Source organism: Ochotona princeps, chromosome 1 (genome assembly GCF_030435755.1).
Source record: "Ochotona princeps isolate mOchPri1 chromosome 1, mOchPri1.hap1, whole genome shotgun sequence".
Lineage (NCBI taxonomy): Eukaryota > Metazoa > Chordata > Mammalia > Lagomorpha > Ochotonidae > Ochotona > Ochotona princeps.
Genome location: NC_080832.1, coordinates 96,112,758 through 96,129,907, shown reverse-complemented (window position 1 = coordinate 96,129,907; position 17,150 = coordinate 96,112,758). Strand labels below are relative to the sequence as shown.

At 40.9% G+C, this 17,150-nt stretch overlaps 1 protein-coding gene across 1 annotated transcript in view; it reads left to right on the top strand.

The window, feature by feature from the left end:
• Window positions 1–17,150, top strand: part of LRRC1 (leucine rich repeat containing 1) — a 148,411-nt gene that overhangs the window by 110,505 nt on the left and 20,756 nt on the right. Inside the window, exons 5-10 of the mRNA XM_004580491.2 lie at window positions 6,368–6,424; window positions 6,713–6,776; window positions 7,162–7,236; window positions 9,563–9,707; window positions 12,058–12,176; window positions 13,327–13,410. Of these exons, the coding sequence (XP_004580548.1) occupies window positions 6,368–6,424; window positions 6,713–6,776; window positions 7,162–7,236; window positions 9,563–9,707; window positions 12,058–12,176; window positions 13,327–13,410 (544 nt within the window). The remainder of the gene's footprint in view (window positions 1–6,367; window positions 6,425–6,712; window positions 6,777–7,161; window positions 7,237–9,562; window positions 9,708–12,057; window positions 12,177–13,326; window positions 13,411–17,150) is intronic.

Genomic DNA, 17,150 nt, shown 5'->3' with positions numbered 1-17,150 from the left:
GAAAGTGTGAGCAGATTCTGTTTCAAGAATTTGTCCAGTCACTTATGACCAAACAATTCTAACACTAGTTCTAAGTCCCCAAAAGAAGGTAAAATAAGCTCACACAAAGACTTGCTTCAAAGAAGCTTTATTTATAATAGTCAAAAGGTAGAAACAATTTCAGCTTTCACCAGTGGACTAATTAATGAACAAAATATGGTTTACCCATATTATGGGATATTATATGACCATAAAAGTGAATGAGTTCCTGGCATGCTGCAATATGAATGAATCTAGAAAACAAGAAGCTTAATGCCAAAGGTCACATGCAGAGTGATTCCGATTATACAAAATTTCTAGTAAAATTATATCCATTGACAGAAATTAGTCATTGTGAAAGAGAAGGGAATGGTAAAGATGAATATGAGTGGGGCCCGGCGTCGTGGCCTAGCGGCTAAAGTCCTCGCCTTGAACGCCCCGGGATCCCATATGGGCGCCGGTTCTAATCCCGGCAGCTCCACTTCCCATCCAGCTCCCTGCTTGTGGCCTGGGAAAGCAGTTGAGGACGGCCCAATGCATTGGGACCCTGCACCCGTGTGGGAGACCTGGAAGAGGTTCCTGGTTCCTGGCTTTGGATCGGCGCGTATCAGCCCATTGTGGCTCACTTGGGGAGTGAATCACCGGATGGAAGATCTTCCTCTCTGTCTCTCCTCCTCTCTCTGTATATCTGACTTTGTAATAAAAATAAATCTTTAAAAAAAAAAAAGAATGAATATGAGTGGACATAAATGTTCTTTTTGAATAATGAGAATTTTCTGAACTTAGACATTTGTTTTATACCCTGTAGGTAAACATGCACACACACACGTGTGTGTGTGTGTATATATATATATGTACACACATATATATATGGGATTTTGTAGTTTAAAAGCTAACTTTGATTGTCTGCAAGTTTCAGCTTAATGAAAAAGAATGGACCTTCAGCTGGAGGATATTGTTATACATAGGAAGATGGCCCAGTTTATTCTTATAGAAACAGCTCAGTATAGTAGACCTGTGGGGTCAAGCAAGTGCACAAAGCCAGGTTTCCTGAAAGTCAGGACACAAAGAGTGGGAATGGAGGCTGCGAGGAAACACAATCCCACAGAAAGTAGTGGACCAAGTTGAGGATCTGCAAAGCTGTATTTCTGTGGAGTTATGCTTTGTTTTTGCACTGTGTGATTCTTACTTGAGATTCCATGTCCTATGCCATTAAGCAAATACCTTCCCCCCCAAAAAGTTGACTGAATATCTCCAATAATATCTGCTGTATCTAATGCTGTTTAGTTAAATCTTCTCTCTCAAAACACACATTCTTAGATAAGAAAGAACATGTACAGTCGACTAGTATAGTGACTAAAGTGGTTATTGGCCACTAAGTGGTTATTACTAAATAAACATTTAATATGAAAATCAGCTGATAGAAGTAGAGCAAGTGCGTAGTCCCTAGGTGCTGTGGCAGGTGGAACTGCAGCTTGTGGATCTGATTTTGTCTACTGCTCGTGAGAATGTTGACCTTAATTTGGTGGACTTGGACTGTGAGCCACTTAGCCCTGGCTAAGAATAAGGCCTGGTACTGGCTGGCTTGCCTGTATTGCTTTAGGAGTCTATGCTGCATAAGGGGAGAAAAACTTCTCTTTGGAAACTATTACCATATTTAATGCTTTTTTTCTGACACCTATGAGTTACTATGAGATATTGATTGCTTAAAAAAATACTTTTAGAATGTTTTCCACTGCATAGCCACCATGAGGAAATTGCCTAAATGCCAGTGTGTTCTTAGAAGAGCAGAAGGATTATGAATGTATCAGCAACCCCCGTGCTACTTTATTGTTTTCTCCAAATATTGTTGCCTTAAGTATTGTAATTTTATATTTTGGTGGTTTGTAGTGTACTGTAATTTGTTTCTGTGGTCTATCTTAATTTGTTTTACTTTATTTTCTTAATGGTTTTGGTCACCAAAATGGAAAGGAAAATCCAAATGGATTAAAAGTTTCTAAAACATAGTAGAGAACAGATGTAAATTCTGTAAAGTAACCACTCATTCAGTCCCTGAAATAGAATCCTAAAAATACAGTTGGCCTACATTCTCACTTAAAACAGAATATAACTTTTGTATCTTTTACAAAGACTTACTGGTGTGCCAAGAAATGCTTCTTTAACCTAATTCCTTCAGGGGCTTGTTAGATGTGGCTCACACCCCTTCCATACACACCTCTGTTTTAGTGGAAAAAATGGTCGGAGTCATAGGAAAGATGGACAGTTTTTTGTTTCTGTAAGAGGGGATGAGGTCGTTTCAGAAATACTACACTGAAACTTAATTTGCTAGAAGTTAAAATTGGAAGGTCAGATACCTGCTAGTGTGATTGGTTTAAAATTTCAGACCATTATGCACAGTAAGATAGTATATACTTTTTTTTTAAAGATTTATTTATTTTATTACAAAGTCAGATATACAGAGAGGAGAAGAGACAGAGAGGAAGATCTTCCGTCCGATGATTCACTCCCCAAGTGAGCCGCAACGGCTGGTGCGCGCCTTTCCAAAGCAAGGAGCCAGGAACCTCTTCCAGGTCTCCCACACGGGTGCAGGGTCCCAATGCATTGGGCCGTCCTCGACAGCCTTCTCAGGCCACAAGCAGGGAGCTGGATGGGAAGTGGAGCTGCCGGGATTAGAACCGGTGCCCATATGGGATCCCGGGGCGTTCAAGGCGAGGACTTTAGCTGCTAGGCCACACCGCCGGGCCCGATAGTATATACTTTTAAAAAAATTTCTTCCCTCTTGTATGCAGGTAAGAAATGAATCACGAATCTTTTAGGGAAAGCAGCATGCCAGATACATATAAGTTGCTATCATCTTAATATAAAGGCTGTATTCATACTTGCTTGTCTCTGCATAAGAGAAAAATCAAGATGGATACATATGGGATTTCTAAAACGGTTGTTTCTGTGAGAATGCAAAACTAGATTGCCTGAATAGAAGTGTAGAAGGAAATATTTCCATTGAATATGTTGTTTAAAGTGCAGGTAAATATATTGCTTATGGACAAAATTGACTTACCACAAGTGTCAAAAGCAGCAGAGCATAATGTTTAAAAAGTCCCATTCCCTATCGAATCCTGGCTTCTGTGTTGGGTCTATGAGCCCTAGACCAAGTTCCCTCTCTGTACCTTAGTTTTCTCACCCATAATTCTTGTAAAATATATAACAATGTCTATCACAAAGAAAGTTGACAATGTCATATGTAGTATTGTTAAAAACATTTTAAGTTTCCAGTTTTTATCATGTTTATAAAAGTAATAGAAATGACTTTTTTTTCCTCTTTTTTTTCTGTAATATTATGCTTTAAACCAAAGTAGCATGCATTTTGCTGCAGATTTTGAATTTCCTACTTTCTCTGGGTGTAAGGATCAAGACCTTGTGCCCTGAAGTACACAGACATGAGTTCAAACCCCCTTCCCCATGCTTCCTAGTAGTGTGTTCTTTGTTAGCTGCTCTAAGAAATGTGATGGAGTTTGTACTGAATAGATGGGGTTACCTTCATGGACACAGGAACCATTCTGGAGTCTTGAAGATGCTGTCTTCTAAAACACCAAGGAAGGAGATCATTGGATCATTCATTTTCATATCAGTGGTCCAAGTCTGCATTAATCCTATTTTATGATAGCTATTTATAGAGTGTCATATTCTGGAAAAGGCTCCTGGATTTCTACAGTAGGATTTAGGACTACCCTGGGTTGTCTGTTAAGGACCAAACCTGTTTCATTCTAGATTCAGTTACTGGTACTCTGCCTTGGGAATGACTTGTCCAAATTACATGCTGTGAGCTAAGTGATACAGGAGGTGGGAGTCTGTAGTCAAAGCTGTTTCATTGCTTTCAGTTCCTTTTCAACCCATGCAGAGACAGAGGTCTTCCATCACCTGGCTCACTCCCCAGGTGCTAGGAATTGCTGGGTCTGGGCCAGGCAAAGCTAGGAACTAGGAATTCATGGCTTGTCTCCTATATAGGTGGCAGGAGCCCAGGTACTTCAGGCATCACCTTCTGCCTTCCTATGTACACATTAACAGGATGTTGGAATGGAAAATGGAGCCATGGACACACTGACATGGGATGCATGTATCCCAGTGATGTCTTCACTGTTAAGTCAAATGCTTGCTCCAAGGCTATTTATTCTTTTGTATATTTTAATTTAGTTTTTGTTTTTAAAAGTTTGAAACCTTACATCCACATTTTCCCTGCTCCCACAACCAGTGGAAAATATCCCCAAGCAGCCAAGAGCCCAGTGTCTTCTTGCATTAGTTGAGATGAAACTTAGGCGTGTGCCTCAAATTGAGAGTTTTTAAACTTTAGGCAGAGTTCCAGAGAATGGAGAACCCTGCAGGTGGCTGTGGCAGTGTGTGATTGAGGGAGGGTAGCAGGAGCTCTGACATTGGGCCAAGTGTGAAGTGTGGCTCTGCCTCCTTCTGGCCTGTGGGCCTCACACAAAGCTTGACTCTCCTGCTGTGTTTTCATAGAATCATCAACATGCCTGGGTCACTAGTGGGCAAAGGAGGGGCGTGAAGGAGCCCCTCACCGTTTCTCTGCATTTATAGCCAGGCTTCTCCCTGGAGGCTCAGGTGGGAGATGCACGGTGATTATTTAGACCTGTGTTGCTTTCGCTGATGCCCAGAAAAGGAGAGTTTTTGAAGCAGTGGATGACTTTTTCCTGCTTTTGCTAGAGGATGTTCTCAGTTTGTCAAGATAGGTGTGAAAGTAATTTGTTGAATAAATAAAATGACCTGCTTGCCAGTGATTTTCAAGAAGCCAAAGTGAAAATTAACCAGGGGATTCCTGCTCCGTCAATCGAACTGGTTAGAAGTTGTATGCAAATTTAAAACAGAAAACCAAGTGTTTTGTTTTTACTTTTACTTTCGGAGTATTATTTTTTTCCCATTATTTAAAGACACTGTTAGATCCTGGGTGATATGTGCCTCATTCTCCTGCCCTTCCTCTTGTTTGTTCCACAAAGACATCTGGTCATGGGAAACTAGATAATGGCAGCTTCCCACCTAATTACATTTTTTTGAAGGATGCTCATATGAAATCCATGATTATTACCAGGGATTTTGTTTTTTCTTTTTTAAATGCAGATTTAAAAGTATTTAATTTGCTTTCTCTGGCTTTAATTATGAAGCAGTTGTTTCCTAAAATTGAAGGAGGTTCAGAATCTGTGTACTTAATGCAGTTAAGATATGTCTTCTGTTTGACATACATTAGTCACATGCTGTTAACTGAAATCTACATTTTTGCCATGTTGTGAAACCAGTGTTGTTACTGCACGTGCCTTTGGCTTTTTGGTTGGAAGGAGGGGGAGTAGAGACCTAAGACAGGTTAGAGCACATGGGGAGAGTGCCTGCCTCCTGTGTCCTGCTTGTTCAGAAAATTCCTCACTCTGGGTGTTACTATGACGATGAGCAAAACATGAGTTTTTCAGCTGCTTTAGAGTTGAGTACGGTGTCTTCTGAGGTGATAGGTGAATCACTTCTTTTCAGATCCAGTAAGCTGGTTTTGTGCTGACCTTCCTCTGTGTGTGAGGGCTTCTGGGGACACAGCACTGCCACTGCCTGTCAAGAGCTGACCCAGATAATCAGCAGCTTTGGGAAACATCTGTCTGCTTTCACTGTGTGTGTGGTAGACAGGGCTAAACCTGACCACCAGGAGGACCTGCTGAAAGGAGCACCATTCTAGGGTTTAAGAAGAATAAAAGCAGTGTTGTTACAGCCACCATTTATAAAACCAGCCCTGTCCTAACACCATGTGAAGTGTGTTGCTCCATTTTCCCTAATGCGTTTAATACCAGTTATTTGCCTGTACTGTCACTGCTTGCTTTGTGAATTTGTGGTCTTCAGCTCCCTGGACTGAAAGGCCCACTAAGTGAAGGCAGGTTTGGTTTCTCACTGATGTTTGGAAGAAGAACTCTGAGCCCTGTATGATGAAGGCGTTGCTGTTTTTTATGGTAGTAGCACATATTTTACATTCTAACATGGAAAAGCATGTATTCCGCTTCTATCTTGGTCCAGGGAGTGGCTGTCTGTTGAAAGCTGGTGAGTTATTTCCACATAGCAAATGTACAAAGTATTTGAGTGAAGGTGCCTTTTCGTCATGAGCTACTATTTTATTAATTATTTTAATATCTTAAAGTTGAGTGGAGATGATTTTGTTTTTAATGAGCATGAGAGGTGGTGGGAGATATTTTAACCCTGACAAGTGATGTACAGGTTTCCTTCAGAGTTGTTACCCGTGTGTGGAGGGTAGGAGAAGCAGGAAGAATCTCAGGAATGTCCCTCACTTGTTTTTTTCTTCTGTTTTTAGTCTTTACAACCTGGCTTCATTGGAACTGAGAGAGAATCTTCTTACCTATCTTCCTGAGTGAGTCTCTGGGGGGACCAAAATGCATTTTGTACTGAATAAATTTCTTTAAAAAAGAAAAAGAAGAAAAGACCACAGCAGTATTATGCCAAAGGAAGATTTTGTGTTCTTTGGGAGCTAGGAGATTCCAGCCTTCTCCTAATAGTTATTCCTGTGTAATAATTACTACAATAAGTCCCAGTGCATCTTATTTTTGGAAGGTGGTCCAAGAGAGGGATGCAGTCTTGCCCAGAATGTCTAAGCACTCTTTGACTATTTTTTTTTACCCCCTCTTTGTTTCTTCATTAGTTCTCTAACTCAGCTCCGGAGACTAGAAGAACTTGATTTAGGAAACAATGAAATCTATAACTTGGTAAGTCAGGACCAGAGAAGCGTAAGTTTAACTTTCTTGTTAAGCAAGAACACAAAACGTTTTGGGGCTGTCTCTAGGGATGGCATACAGACCAAGCAAGCATTTCCATAGATCTGACTTTGAAATGTTAAAGAACATGCTTCAGTCCACACAGCTTAGGAATTAGGATCCAGCGGTGAGGCAGCACAAAACTTCAGATGTCAGGCATAAGTGGAAGCAGCCAGTGTTCTTAGAGAAAGTTTGGGGTGCATCCAGAAGCAGAGGGGCTTGATGTTAGAGAATAGCAAATGTCTGCTCTGGTACCCAGCTACTAAGGATTATTTCCTTCCAAATGGAAGGCTGTAATTTGGTACTTATTACGGTAACATTGCTTTTATTGTTTTAGCCAGAATCAATTGGAGCTCTATTCCATCTCAAGGATCTCTGGTTGGATGGTAACCAGCTGTCAGAATTGCCTCAGGTAAGTGGCACTTTCACAGCATCTTTCCAGAAGCATAGGGAAATTGTAGCAAATTAGCCTTATGCATTCATACTTCTACATGAGGCTTTTCTAAAGAAAAGATCTTGAAAACCAAAGCATTAATTAAAAAAGCACATTTGGGAAAATACATTGAGCATTCATCATTCTACATTGCCATAGGAAAAAAGCCTCAGTCTGACATTTCTAAAGACAATAAATATAGCCTTTGCTTTGTGAAGTCTATATTTTATTTCATCTTTCCTACTTGTATAGCTTACTTCAAGCCCAGCAGATTTGTAAATTGCCAAGACCCACGCCCCTGATGGAATACATTTCTGCCACTGTTTGTGATGTGCCAAGTCCTTTGGGATAATTTTGACCACATTGTGCTCAGCAAAAGTTCATGTAAAAGTTGTATCAGATGCTTTTATTTCATTTTTCCTTCTTCCCAATTATTGCTTGGGGGTTAGCTGGCTTGTCATGGTGTTCAGGCTTTTCCCACCGATAGCAAATGTGAGAACCATGTTCCACATGGAGCAGTCTTGTGCAGACTTCTGAATGCACAATTGCTCCTCGGACCCAAGTCCTGCCAAGCAGGCCCACTTGCTAAGAGAGACACTGAGTTACCTAAAAAATTTCTACCAAACGAACCTTATTATTTTTTTTTAATTGTATTGACTGAATTTTATCCTTTGGGCTGCTTGCAGCCAATTTTGAAGAGTGTGTTTCATGATATAAGTGCTTATATTTTAAATGTAATTCAGTTGCTGTCTCTGCCTGGTTGTGTGAACCTACTGTGCTGTGGCCGTGTCCTTTATTAGGAGGAAAATGCCACACTATTGGCAGGAATTCTGACACTAGAAGAAAATACTAGAGCCAATTTTTTAGTTGTTGCGATTACGGCACTGAAGTTACAGTGGTGTCACTTGCTAACTGATAGACCTCAGAAACTAGCTTGAGTCTTGGCTACAGTTAAGGAAAAGAGACAGATCAAGTGTTGTGGATAAGGTTTAGTTAGTTAGTGAACTTTAGATTTTGCTAGGAAACATGAGAAATCCTGTTTGTGAGGATGTTAGAGGATTTGGACCAGTACGATCGAGTTATTAGGAAAGTGGCAAAACATCACCATGGGACATGAAAGGGAAAGGATATAAATGTACTATTGACTACGTATAAAATATGGTATAAACACGAAGAAATTAAAGCTCCTTTGATTATGTTAGAAATTTTTTAAAGGCTCTTGTTTTCCCCTGTTGTGTAAACTAGTATTAAGCCAGAATTAATCACACTAAGAAATCTCAAATAATCGGTATTATTTTCCTGACTTCGTTGATAGTGGAAAGAAAATCATACAAAAGCATCCTTAGAAGGAAATCCTGTGCAGTGCAACAGCTTCACAAGTCTGGCCAGAGATGAGTAGAAACATGGTCTGATTTCCTACATACCAGACATATAGGGGCAGGATCATAAGACAAATATTAGATTGGAGGCGAAATGGATAAATAGATAAGCAGAGTTAAATACAGAGTGAGGAATTTGCACGTATGTGATCACCAGGCATCCAGCAGGTGTTTTTTGAGTGGGAGGGTGGAATGATTATATTACCAAAGCTAGCAATGTTTTCAGGGTGGATATTAAGAAGTTCTGTTTATAGGAAGCAGTTGGGGAGGGGAAGTTGAAAGGATAATGAGAATTAGAATTTAACACAGGGAATTGGGAAATAAAAGATAGAGCCAGTTATGAGAAAGAAGATTTGCATTTGGGAGATGGGAAATTAGAGCTCTTGAATAGACTGTTAGGCTCAACCCCATATAGCATGTTTTCACAAGCACCATCATGTTTCTCTTTGCTGTTAAGATTGAAGGTATCAGTGGGTCTTTATGCTCCAGTTTGTGGAAAATATTTGTGTTTAGATTTGGGATAACTTGTACTCCCTATCTTGGAAGGAAATAACAAGTGGGTGGGTATAAGTTGCTTCATTCCAAATTTAGCTAGATTTTGGTCTGTCTGTTTTATTTTGTTTTTTTTGAACCCTAGTTGTATCTTGTTGCAGTCATTCTTTTCTCTCTTGGTGTCACTCTCCTCGTTTTTGGAAAACGATTCCTTGCCTGCTTTGTATCCTTCCCAGCCCTGGGTCTGTGATGCAGAGAGCTTCCCATTTGTCTGGGACAGCTCTAGGAATTTACTCCTGCCTCAACATTTGAATGTGTGCTCAACTGACATTCTTTCACCTACTTAGGAATCTGACTCCGAAAGATCACTGTAATAGCTTTCTCTGTTTGATGGCAGCTTTAGGAACAGTTTTCTTTTTCTGCCACTGATACAGGAAATAGGAAATCTGAAAAACCTGCTGTGCTTGGATGTCTCTGAAAACAGACTGGAAAGACTTCCTGAAGAAATCAGTGGACTGACTTCATTAACAGATTTAGTCATTTCCCAGAACCTACTAGAAATTATTCCTGATGGCATTGGTGAGTATTTAAAGTCACTCACTAGGACACTTGCTGCCCACTATCATCTTGAACATCTGAAGTAAGTTCTGATCCTCTGCTTAAACTCTCAGAAGCTGGGGGCATGCCTCCTTAAAATCCCCTGGCTGGTTTCTAGGAAAAGAAAGCTAAAACTATTCAGTGTAATTATCTTTCTCTGTATGAAATATTTCTGTCTTCTGGTTTGGGTTCAGTTACAGGTATTACCACTTTTAAAAGCTAACTCTTGGGGCCTGGCGCAATTGCGTACTGGTTAACATCCTTGCCTTGAACACGCTGGGATCCCATATGGTCCCCGGTGGCCCCGCTTCCCATCCAGCTCCCTGCTTGTGACCTAGGAAAGCAGACTAGGACAGCCCAAAGCCTTGGGGACCCGCACCCACGTGGGAGACACGAAAGAGTTCCTGGCTCCTGGCTTCGGATTGGCTCAGCTCCAGCCCTTGCAGTCACTTGGGGAGTGAATCATTGGACGGAAGATCTTCCTTTCTGTCTCTGCTCCTCTCTGTATATCTGCCTTTCCAACAAAAATAAATCTTTTTTAAAAAGAGAAAAAAAGCTAACTCTTTACCTGCATTTTGTCTGTGATTTTCAGTATGGATCTGTAAAAATAAGGGCCTGGTACAGTAGCCTACAGGCTAAAGTCCTCACCTTGCACACTCCAGGATCCCATATGGCTGCCGGTTCTAATCCTGGCGGCCCTGCTTCCCCTCCAGCTTCCTACTTCTGGCCTGGGAAAGCAGTCAGGTATGGCCTAAAGTCTTGGGACACTGCACCCACATGGGAGACCCAGAAGAAGCTACTAGCTCCTGGCTTTGGATTGGCTCAACTCTGGCCGTTGTGGCCGCTTGGGAGTGAATCAGAGGACGGAAAATGTTCCTCTCTGTTTCTCCTTCTCTCTGTATATCTAACTTTCCAATAAAAATAAATCTTTTGTTGTTGTTAAGTTTTTATTTTGAATTTTTGAATTTTATGGTATAATTTCGTATAGACTGGGATTTCCCCCAAACTCCCACCCCCCCGACAGATCCCCATGTTGCTACAATAGTATAGTCCTTCCTAAAGAGTCATAACTCCATCAGTCTGTTATGAAAATAAATCTTTTTTAAAAAAGAAAATGTGTTTAAAACATTTGAGCATTCCTAAGAAATTGCTAATTCAGCCTCCTGAACAGTTCATGAGAATATGCCTTTGATTTTATTGCATGACCCAGGGCAGATTCAGCTAAAGGCCTGTCTTTAGCTCTTCTGTGCTATTTCCTTAAAAACAATCAGTTTAGACCATTTCTTTACGGATCTCAAGTCCAGTGTTGAGATTAAACAGAGAGAGAGGTTTAAACAGATGTGAATAGGTGACTCCCCCATGCACAGCCTTTTAAAGCTTGTAAAGGATTTTGTTTAACTATCCAGTGGCCATAGGATTGCCATCTTTTAATTTTAGCTCATAATGTGACAAAGTTTTTGAAGATTTTTACTGGCTGGAGAAGCTGTACAATAGCACCACTTGCTCCGTGGCACTTTGTCAAGAGGACAGGGGGTACTGATCACAGTCACTCAGTAGGAATTCAGACATTGGAGACTGGTTAAAGCTGGTTGAAAAACTGATGGGACAGTGTTGGAAGCTTATTGATTAAGCTTAATAAAGAGCTGAAGAATCAGTTTTGCTTTGTCCTGTGGCTGCAAGCATGACAAGTCAGTCCTTTCAGTGTTTCCCTTTCTCAGCCTCAGGCTTCTGTTTAGGATAGAAAGTGTTTTCAGATTGAATGAGGAAAGTCACTCTGAGTAGATAATGAAGGGCATCTGTTCAATAGGCTCATTCCTCTGCAATCTGAAAGATTTAAGATTTCTTCATCCCTGTGGGATTCTCAGGGGTCTGCAGGGGGAATTCATCTTCTCCGTGGCCTGTTTGCGTGGCCAAAAAGTGCCTGTTCAGTCTCTATGCAGATTTCCCCGGAAGGATCTTCGCTGAGTCATTTTCATTCACTAGAAATTTAACATACTGTACTTCATTGTTTTTAGTAAGGTTGATTCTTAGATTTAAATGGAAGCCTCTTGTACAGAGAGAACATCTCCTGCTCTTAAAGATATATTCAGAGCCAACTGTTTGTTTCCCTTTAGATTTTCCAGCTTTGTGAAGATGTTTTGTCAGATACGGCCTTTTAGAGTGATTTGTTTGTAATTGCTGACTGATATTCTGAACAAATTATGTTAGCTCTCAGCCTTTAGAAATCTAAATGAGAATGACCTGATTTCATGTGAAAAGTAACTGTGTAAAACAAATAATAGAAAATTAGAAAAGCAATTGTAACTAATTAGTTTAAATAATACTTTTTCAGGAAAACTGAAGAAGCTGTCCATCCTGAAGGTGGATCAGAACAGGCTCACCCAGTTACCTGAGGCAGTTGGGGAGTGTGAAAGTCTTACGGAGTTAGTTCTGACAGAAAACCGGCTCCTGGTGAGTGTGGCCTGCAACTTCTCATAGAGACCTAGAGTCCATTGTATTGGTTTGTTATTTGGGCCACAAAAGCAGTTCCCTCATATTACATCTCAGAAAGGGACTAGTAAAACAAATGCATAATGGTGAGAGTTTAACCTGCTTAAAGCTGTTGGACCTTGGCTACCCGTGGGTTGCTTACACACAGGGCCTCAGGTGATGAGTCACTTGAGGACCCCAGCGCTGTGACTGGGCGTGCTCGTGCCTCTGCCATGGCGTCCAGAGACTCTCGGGCGGAAGTTCTGCTGATGGTTCTCTGGGTTTTTAGAGCAAATGAGAAGAGAAGGTGAAAAGGGGAAAAAACAGGAGCTGGGTCAGGGAAGCTGCTCTAGAGGAACAAGACATTGGTGTCTGTTGTGGTATCGGATGGGCTTTTGATCAAGGCTGCTTCCTGCTCCATCGTAGAAAGTGGCTATGCAAAAGTCCCACACACGAATCGGACTCCCCACCCAATCAGGGGCAATGACAGCACATAGCCCGCCTGCCAAGTGTGCGTTGGCCAGGTTTCTGAAACCCTCAGTTATGTTCTCCCTTGTTCCTGCTTGGGTTTGCTCAGTCCTTCAGTCATCACCCCGTCTTCTCTTTTTTACCCTCTCATAATTTTCCTAAACCCAGCATTTTTTTCTGTAATTAACTTTCCTTTCTCTTCTCTTTTCTCCATCTTTGTTACTTTTTTTAACTCTGCTTTTTTTCTACTATTTCTTCCTTTTCATATATTTTTAAGAGAGTGACACTGTTTAGATGAAAATAGCAAAAAAAGACAATTTTAGAGCATCAGGTATACAGATGCAGTGAGGGAAACCCAGTAACACCCTTCCTCAGGTGGCTCAAGTAGCCATCTTCTAACAGGTGTAGGAGTTACCAGATTTTCCTATCATAGTTTACAGTTTGAGTCTCATCAGTGATAATCATGACAGCTGTGATATGTCACCACCACCACCCCACTTGGGCAAAGCATGGTTCTTGTAGGGCTGTACTCGCCTTCCTCCCATTGCCACACCACCTTCTTCCTCCAGCCTCATGACACCCCTATATCCTTACAACAGCTGGGTTTGCTGTAAACCATGTCATAACTGTGTCGTGTTAATAATAATAAATATTGTCTTCACAGACCTTACCTAAGAGCATTGGAAAACTTAAGAAGTTGAGCAACTTGAACGCAGACAGAAATAAATTAGTGTCTTTACCAAAAGAGGTATGTGCTTTTAGAGAAATGCTGTGGTAGTAATTGCAAAGAAGGACCAAAAGTGTGAAATACTTTATAAGTACTTGTGATGCTTATTTCTTATTATTAAATTTTATTATTAAATTTTTTATTATTATTACATTGCATTATGTGACACAGTTCTATAGGTACTGGGATTCCCCCTACCCCTCCCCAAACCCTCCTCCCATGGTGGATTCCTCCACCTTGTTGCATAAGCACAGTTCAAGTTCAGTTGAGATTCTTTCATTGCAAGCATAGACCAAACACAGAGTCCAGCATCTTATTGTCCAGTCAAGTTCAACAGTTTCTTGGTGAGACCATCTCTGGTCTGAAGGTAGAGCCGGCAGAGTATCATCCGATCAATTATAAGCCCCAACATAACATCAGCAACAACTTATAACGTTATGGAGTTAATTGACAAGCTATGGTTCATCTACTCCATGGAATACTACTCAGCTATTAAAAAAAACAAAATGCAGTTCTTTGTGGCTAAATGGGCCAAACTGGAAACCATAATTCTAAGGGAAATGAGCCAATCCCAAAAGGTTAAATACCACATGTTTGCCTTAATTTAAGATGATATGATGTTATGTATAACATGTTATATTATGTATGTTATATGTTGTGTATAAACTAAAATTGAAATGTAAGTGAGGTGGTCACAGAATGTGGTTAAGAACTCGCATTTATTTTTAACATATTGGTTACTCATTACTATGTCAATTAATTCCATAATGATGTAAATTTTTGCTGATGGTATGTTGGAGCTTTTAATTGATCGGGATGATACTCTGCTGGCTCTGTCTTCAAACCAGAGAGGGTCTACCTAAGAAGCCATTGAACTTGACTGGACAATAAGATGCTGGACTCTGTGTTTGGTCTATGCTTGCAGTGAAAGAAACTCAACTGAACTTGAGCTGTGCTTATGCAACAAGGTGGAGGAATCCACCATGGGAGGAGGGTTTGGGGAGGGGTGGGGAGAATCCCAGTACCTATGAAACTATGTCACATAATACAATGTAATTAATAAAAATAGAAAAATAAAAAAATAAAGGTGTGAACTCTGAACTCTGAGTATGGAGCTGGTCAGATACATTGTGTCAGAGATACATCACTTTTACATCATGGAGAATTTTGAAACATGAATTGACAGGATTCCAAATGGGAAAAGGGGAGAGATTGATGTTGGGCTTAGTATAATTGATAGGAATAGGTAATTTAGAAATTTGGGAGAGGAAGGAAATAACTTTGATCTTGATTATTTTATTTAATATGAAATTGAACTATCTCATAAGCCATAGGGATGTAAAAGTAGATCTGAATGCTTTCACCATAAGTGTGAGTGAGTTCTTCCCAAAGGCAAAGGCATAGAGAAAGGAGGACGGCAGGCTACAGCATCCTGGGACTTCCTTTATCTGGTCAGTGCTCCAAGCAAGAGAAAAAAGACGGTCACCACCCATAGGGAGGAGCAGCCGTGTGGATATAAAGGTGTCTGAATCCTGTCTCGGGTGGTGGATTTGCTCAGCAGGAAGAGCCTGCAGTAAATCAAGCCGGGAGATAGGTAGTGTCTTACGGACTTTCTGTGGGGAACTTAAGAGAGCTTGATTTCTCATTAGCAAATGTAGACTAAGACTGAGTTTAAGCTGCCACTTCTCACTCTCTGCCCCTTACTTTCACTGTGAAATGGGCTGCATTCTTACAAGAACAGACATTTACTTCCTCATAGGATGTGATCACTGGTCTTGTGCAGTTTTCTTCAGATTTTTCTGTTCTGGCCCTTGTAGCATTTGTCTTGCAATAATTTCAAAGCTGCCATCCAACCAGATAGCACTTGAGGGGCTCCTTTTCTCTGTAGAGCTGCTTCTCAGGATGTCAGAACTGGCCTGGCTTCCTATCTTCTTCCTCATGTAGGTGTTTTGCCTTCAGCATCCCTATCTTCTCCAGGTAAGAGGGCTGACACTCCTCAGTGGAGGCATGAGAATATTTATTTTAAGTGTGACCCTATTCTGACACACCCTTAATAAGAACCGGAGTGCCTAAGTGTAACTGTTTCCAGCAGAAAGACTGGAGTCTCTGCCTCACCTATTCCAGGAAATGGCTGAGAGTTTTGGCTGGTCAACATGGTGTAGGTTCTGTTTTCCAAGTGATAAACAAAAACACTATTGATATTCCTGAACATTATTTTTCCTTCTGCTGAATAGCCCTGGTAGGTGGATGATAGATTCAACAAGCATGTGCAAACACAAACACACTGAGAGAAATAGAAATTATTTATTTTCTCAGTGCAATACATTGCACCAGCTGCTTTCAAGTATGTTAACTCATTCACATGCACAGCAATTTTGAAAGCTGTATGACTTGAGACCAGTGAGATTCCCCCACCAGGGCTCACAAAGATAGGAGTTTGTAGATTTAGACTACCAATGGCCAACCTACTTCTCTGTAGCCAGCAAAAGCACAGCAACCCAGCTCATCTTGACTCAGGCCAGTGCTTTCCTCTGTGTGACCTTGAAGTAAGACAGGACCTTGATTTGGTCATGAAAAACCTAATTATCATTCATATGAATATGTTACAAAATTCAAGTTTTACAGGTGTTTTCAAGGCACGTGCTAAGGAGAGTGTTCTTAAGATCTATGCTGAACTTCAGCCAGAGCTCCCAGCCTCCCTCTTCCCTGTTCTTGTATATTCTAGACAAGAACTCCAGAAACTTAAGCACAAGCCTGCTTGTTGTTGGATAAGCATGAAACTTGTACATAGTGTTTCTGATTAGAGGATTATACCTGGTCTGTTTGAATTTACTAGAACAGCTTTTCAGGATGTGAAACTGTTTATAGCTTCAGAACACTTTAGCTATCAAGCTTTGCCCATTCTCTGGGAAGTTGTGTTTGGCTTGCTGGCATTTAGAGTTTTAGAAAAGAGTAAAGCCTTTGTGACGTTTCTTCCTGGTAAAGCAGAGGATGTTTATGTTCTTAGAAATAAGATATTTTGTGGTACACCTTCACACCTATTTGCACACACTCAGCTCCCAGACCAGGAGTGCACACCTGAGTACATGTCTCCAGTTCTACTGTGAGTCACAGTTTGGTAGCCCAGCAGAAATTGAGGAGGTCTCATCTATGACCCTTAGAGCTGAACAGCCAAACCACTGACAGCCTCCTCACTTCATGTGGCATCACGTTGGCCCCAGACAGCCCTGTCCTGTCCTCTCTGTGCAGTGAGTGTGGTAGGGCTGTGGCTGTGTGTGTGTGTCTGAGTGTGAGAGGGAGGGAGAGAGACTGAGGGACTGAGAGAGAGAGAGAGAGAGAGAGAGAGAGAAGATGCACATGCGTGTGCACAGGAGTCCTACCACTAGAATGATACCACTGAATCGCATCTTGCACTTTACTGACTGGAATTTTTTCCTCCAAAAATGTTTTACTTTCTCTTGAACAATGAAGTTGCATATGTGATGTATCTAAACTGAAGTTCTGGCCCATTCAATTTTTATGCCCAAGATTCGTAGTTGTATTAGTTGTCACTGGCTTGGTGCACTGTGCAGTTCTTCCTATATTTTGTCTTCTTTTTTTAATTTGACAGTATTGTATATTGTCAGTTTTATGGCACAGCTCCTCAGTCTGTAGCAGCATTATTTGCATATATTTTTTCCCAAATGGTTGAGGGGAAAATGTTTGTACTGTGTGGGTCACACAGGTAGATTCTGTTTGTGTTTTGTGGTGTTATTTGTGGT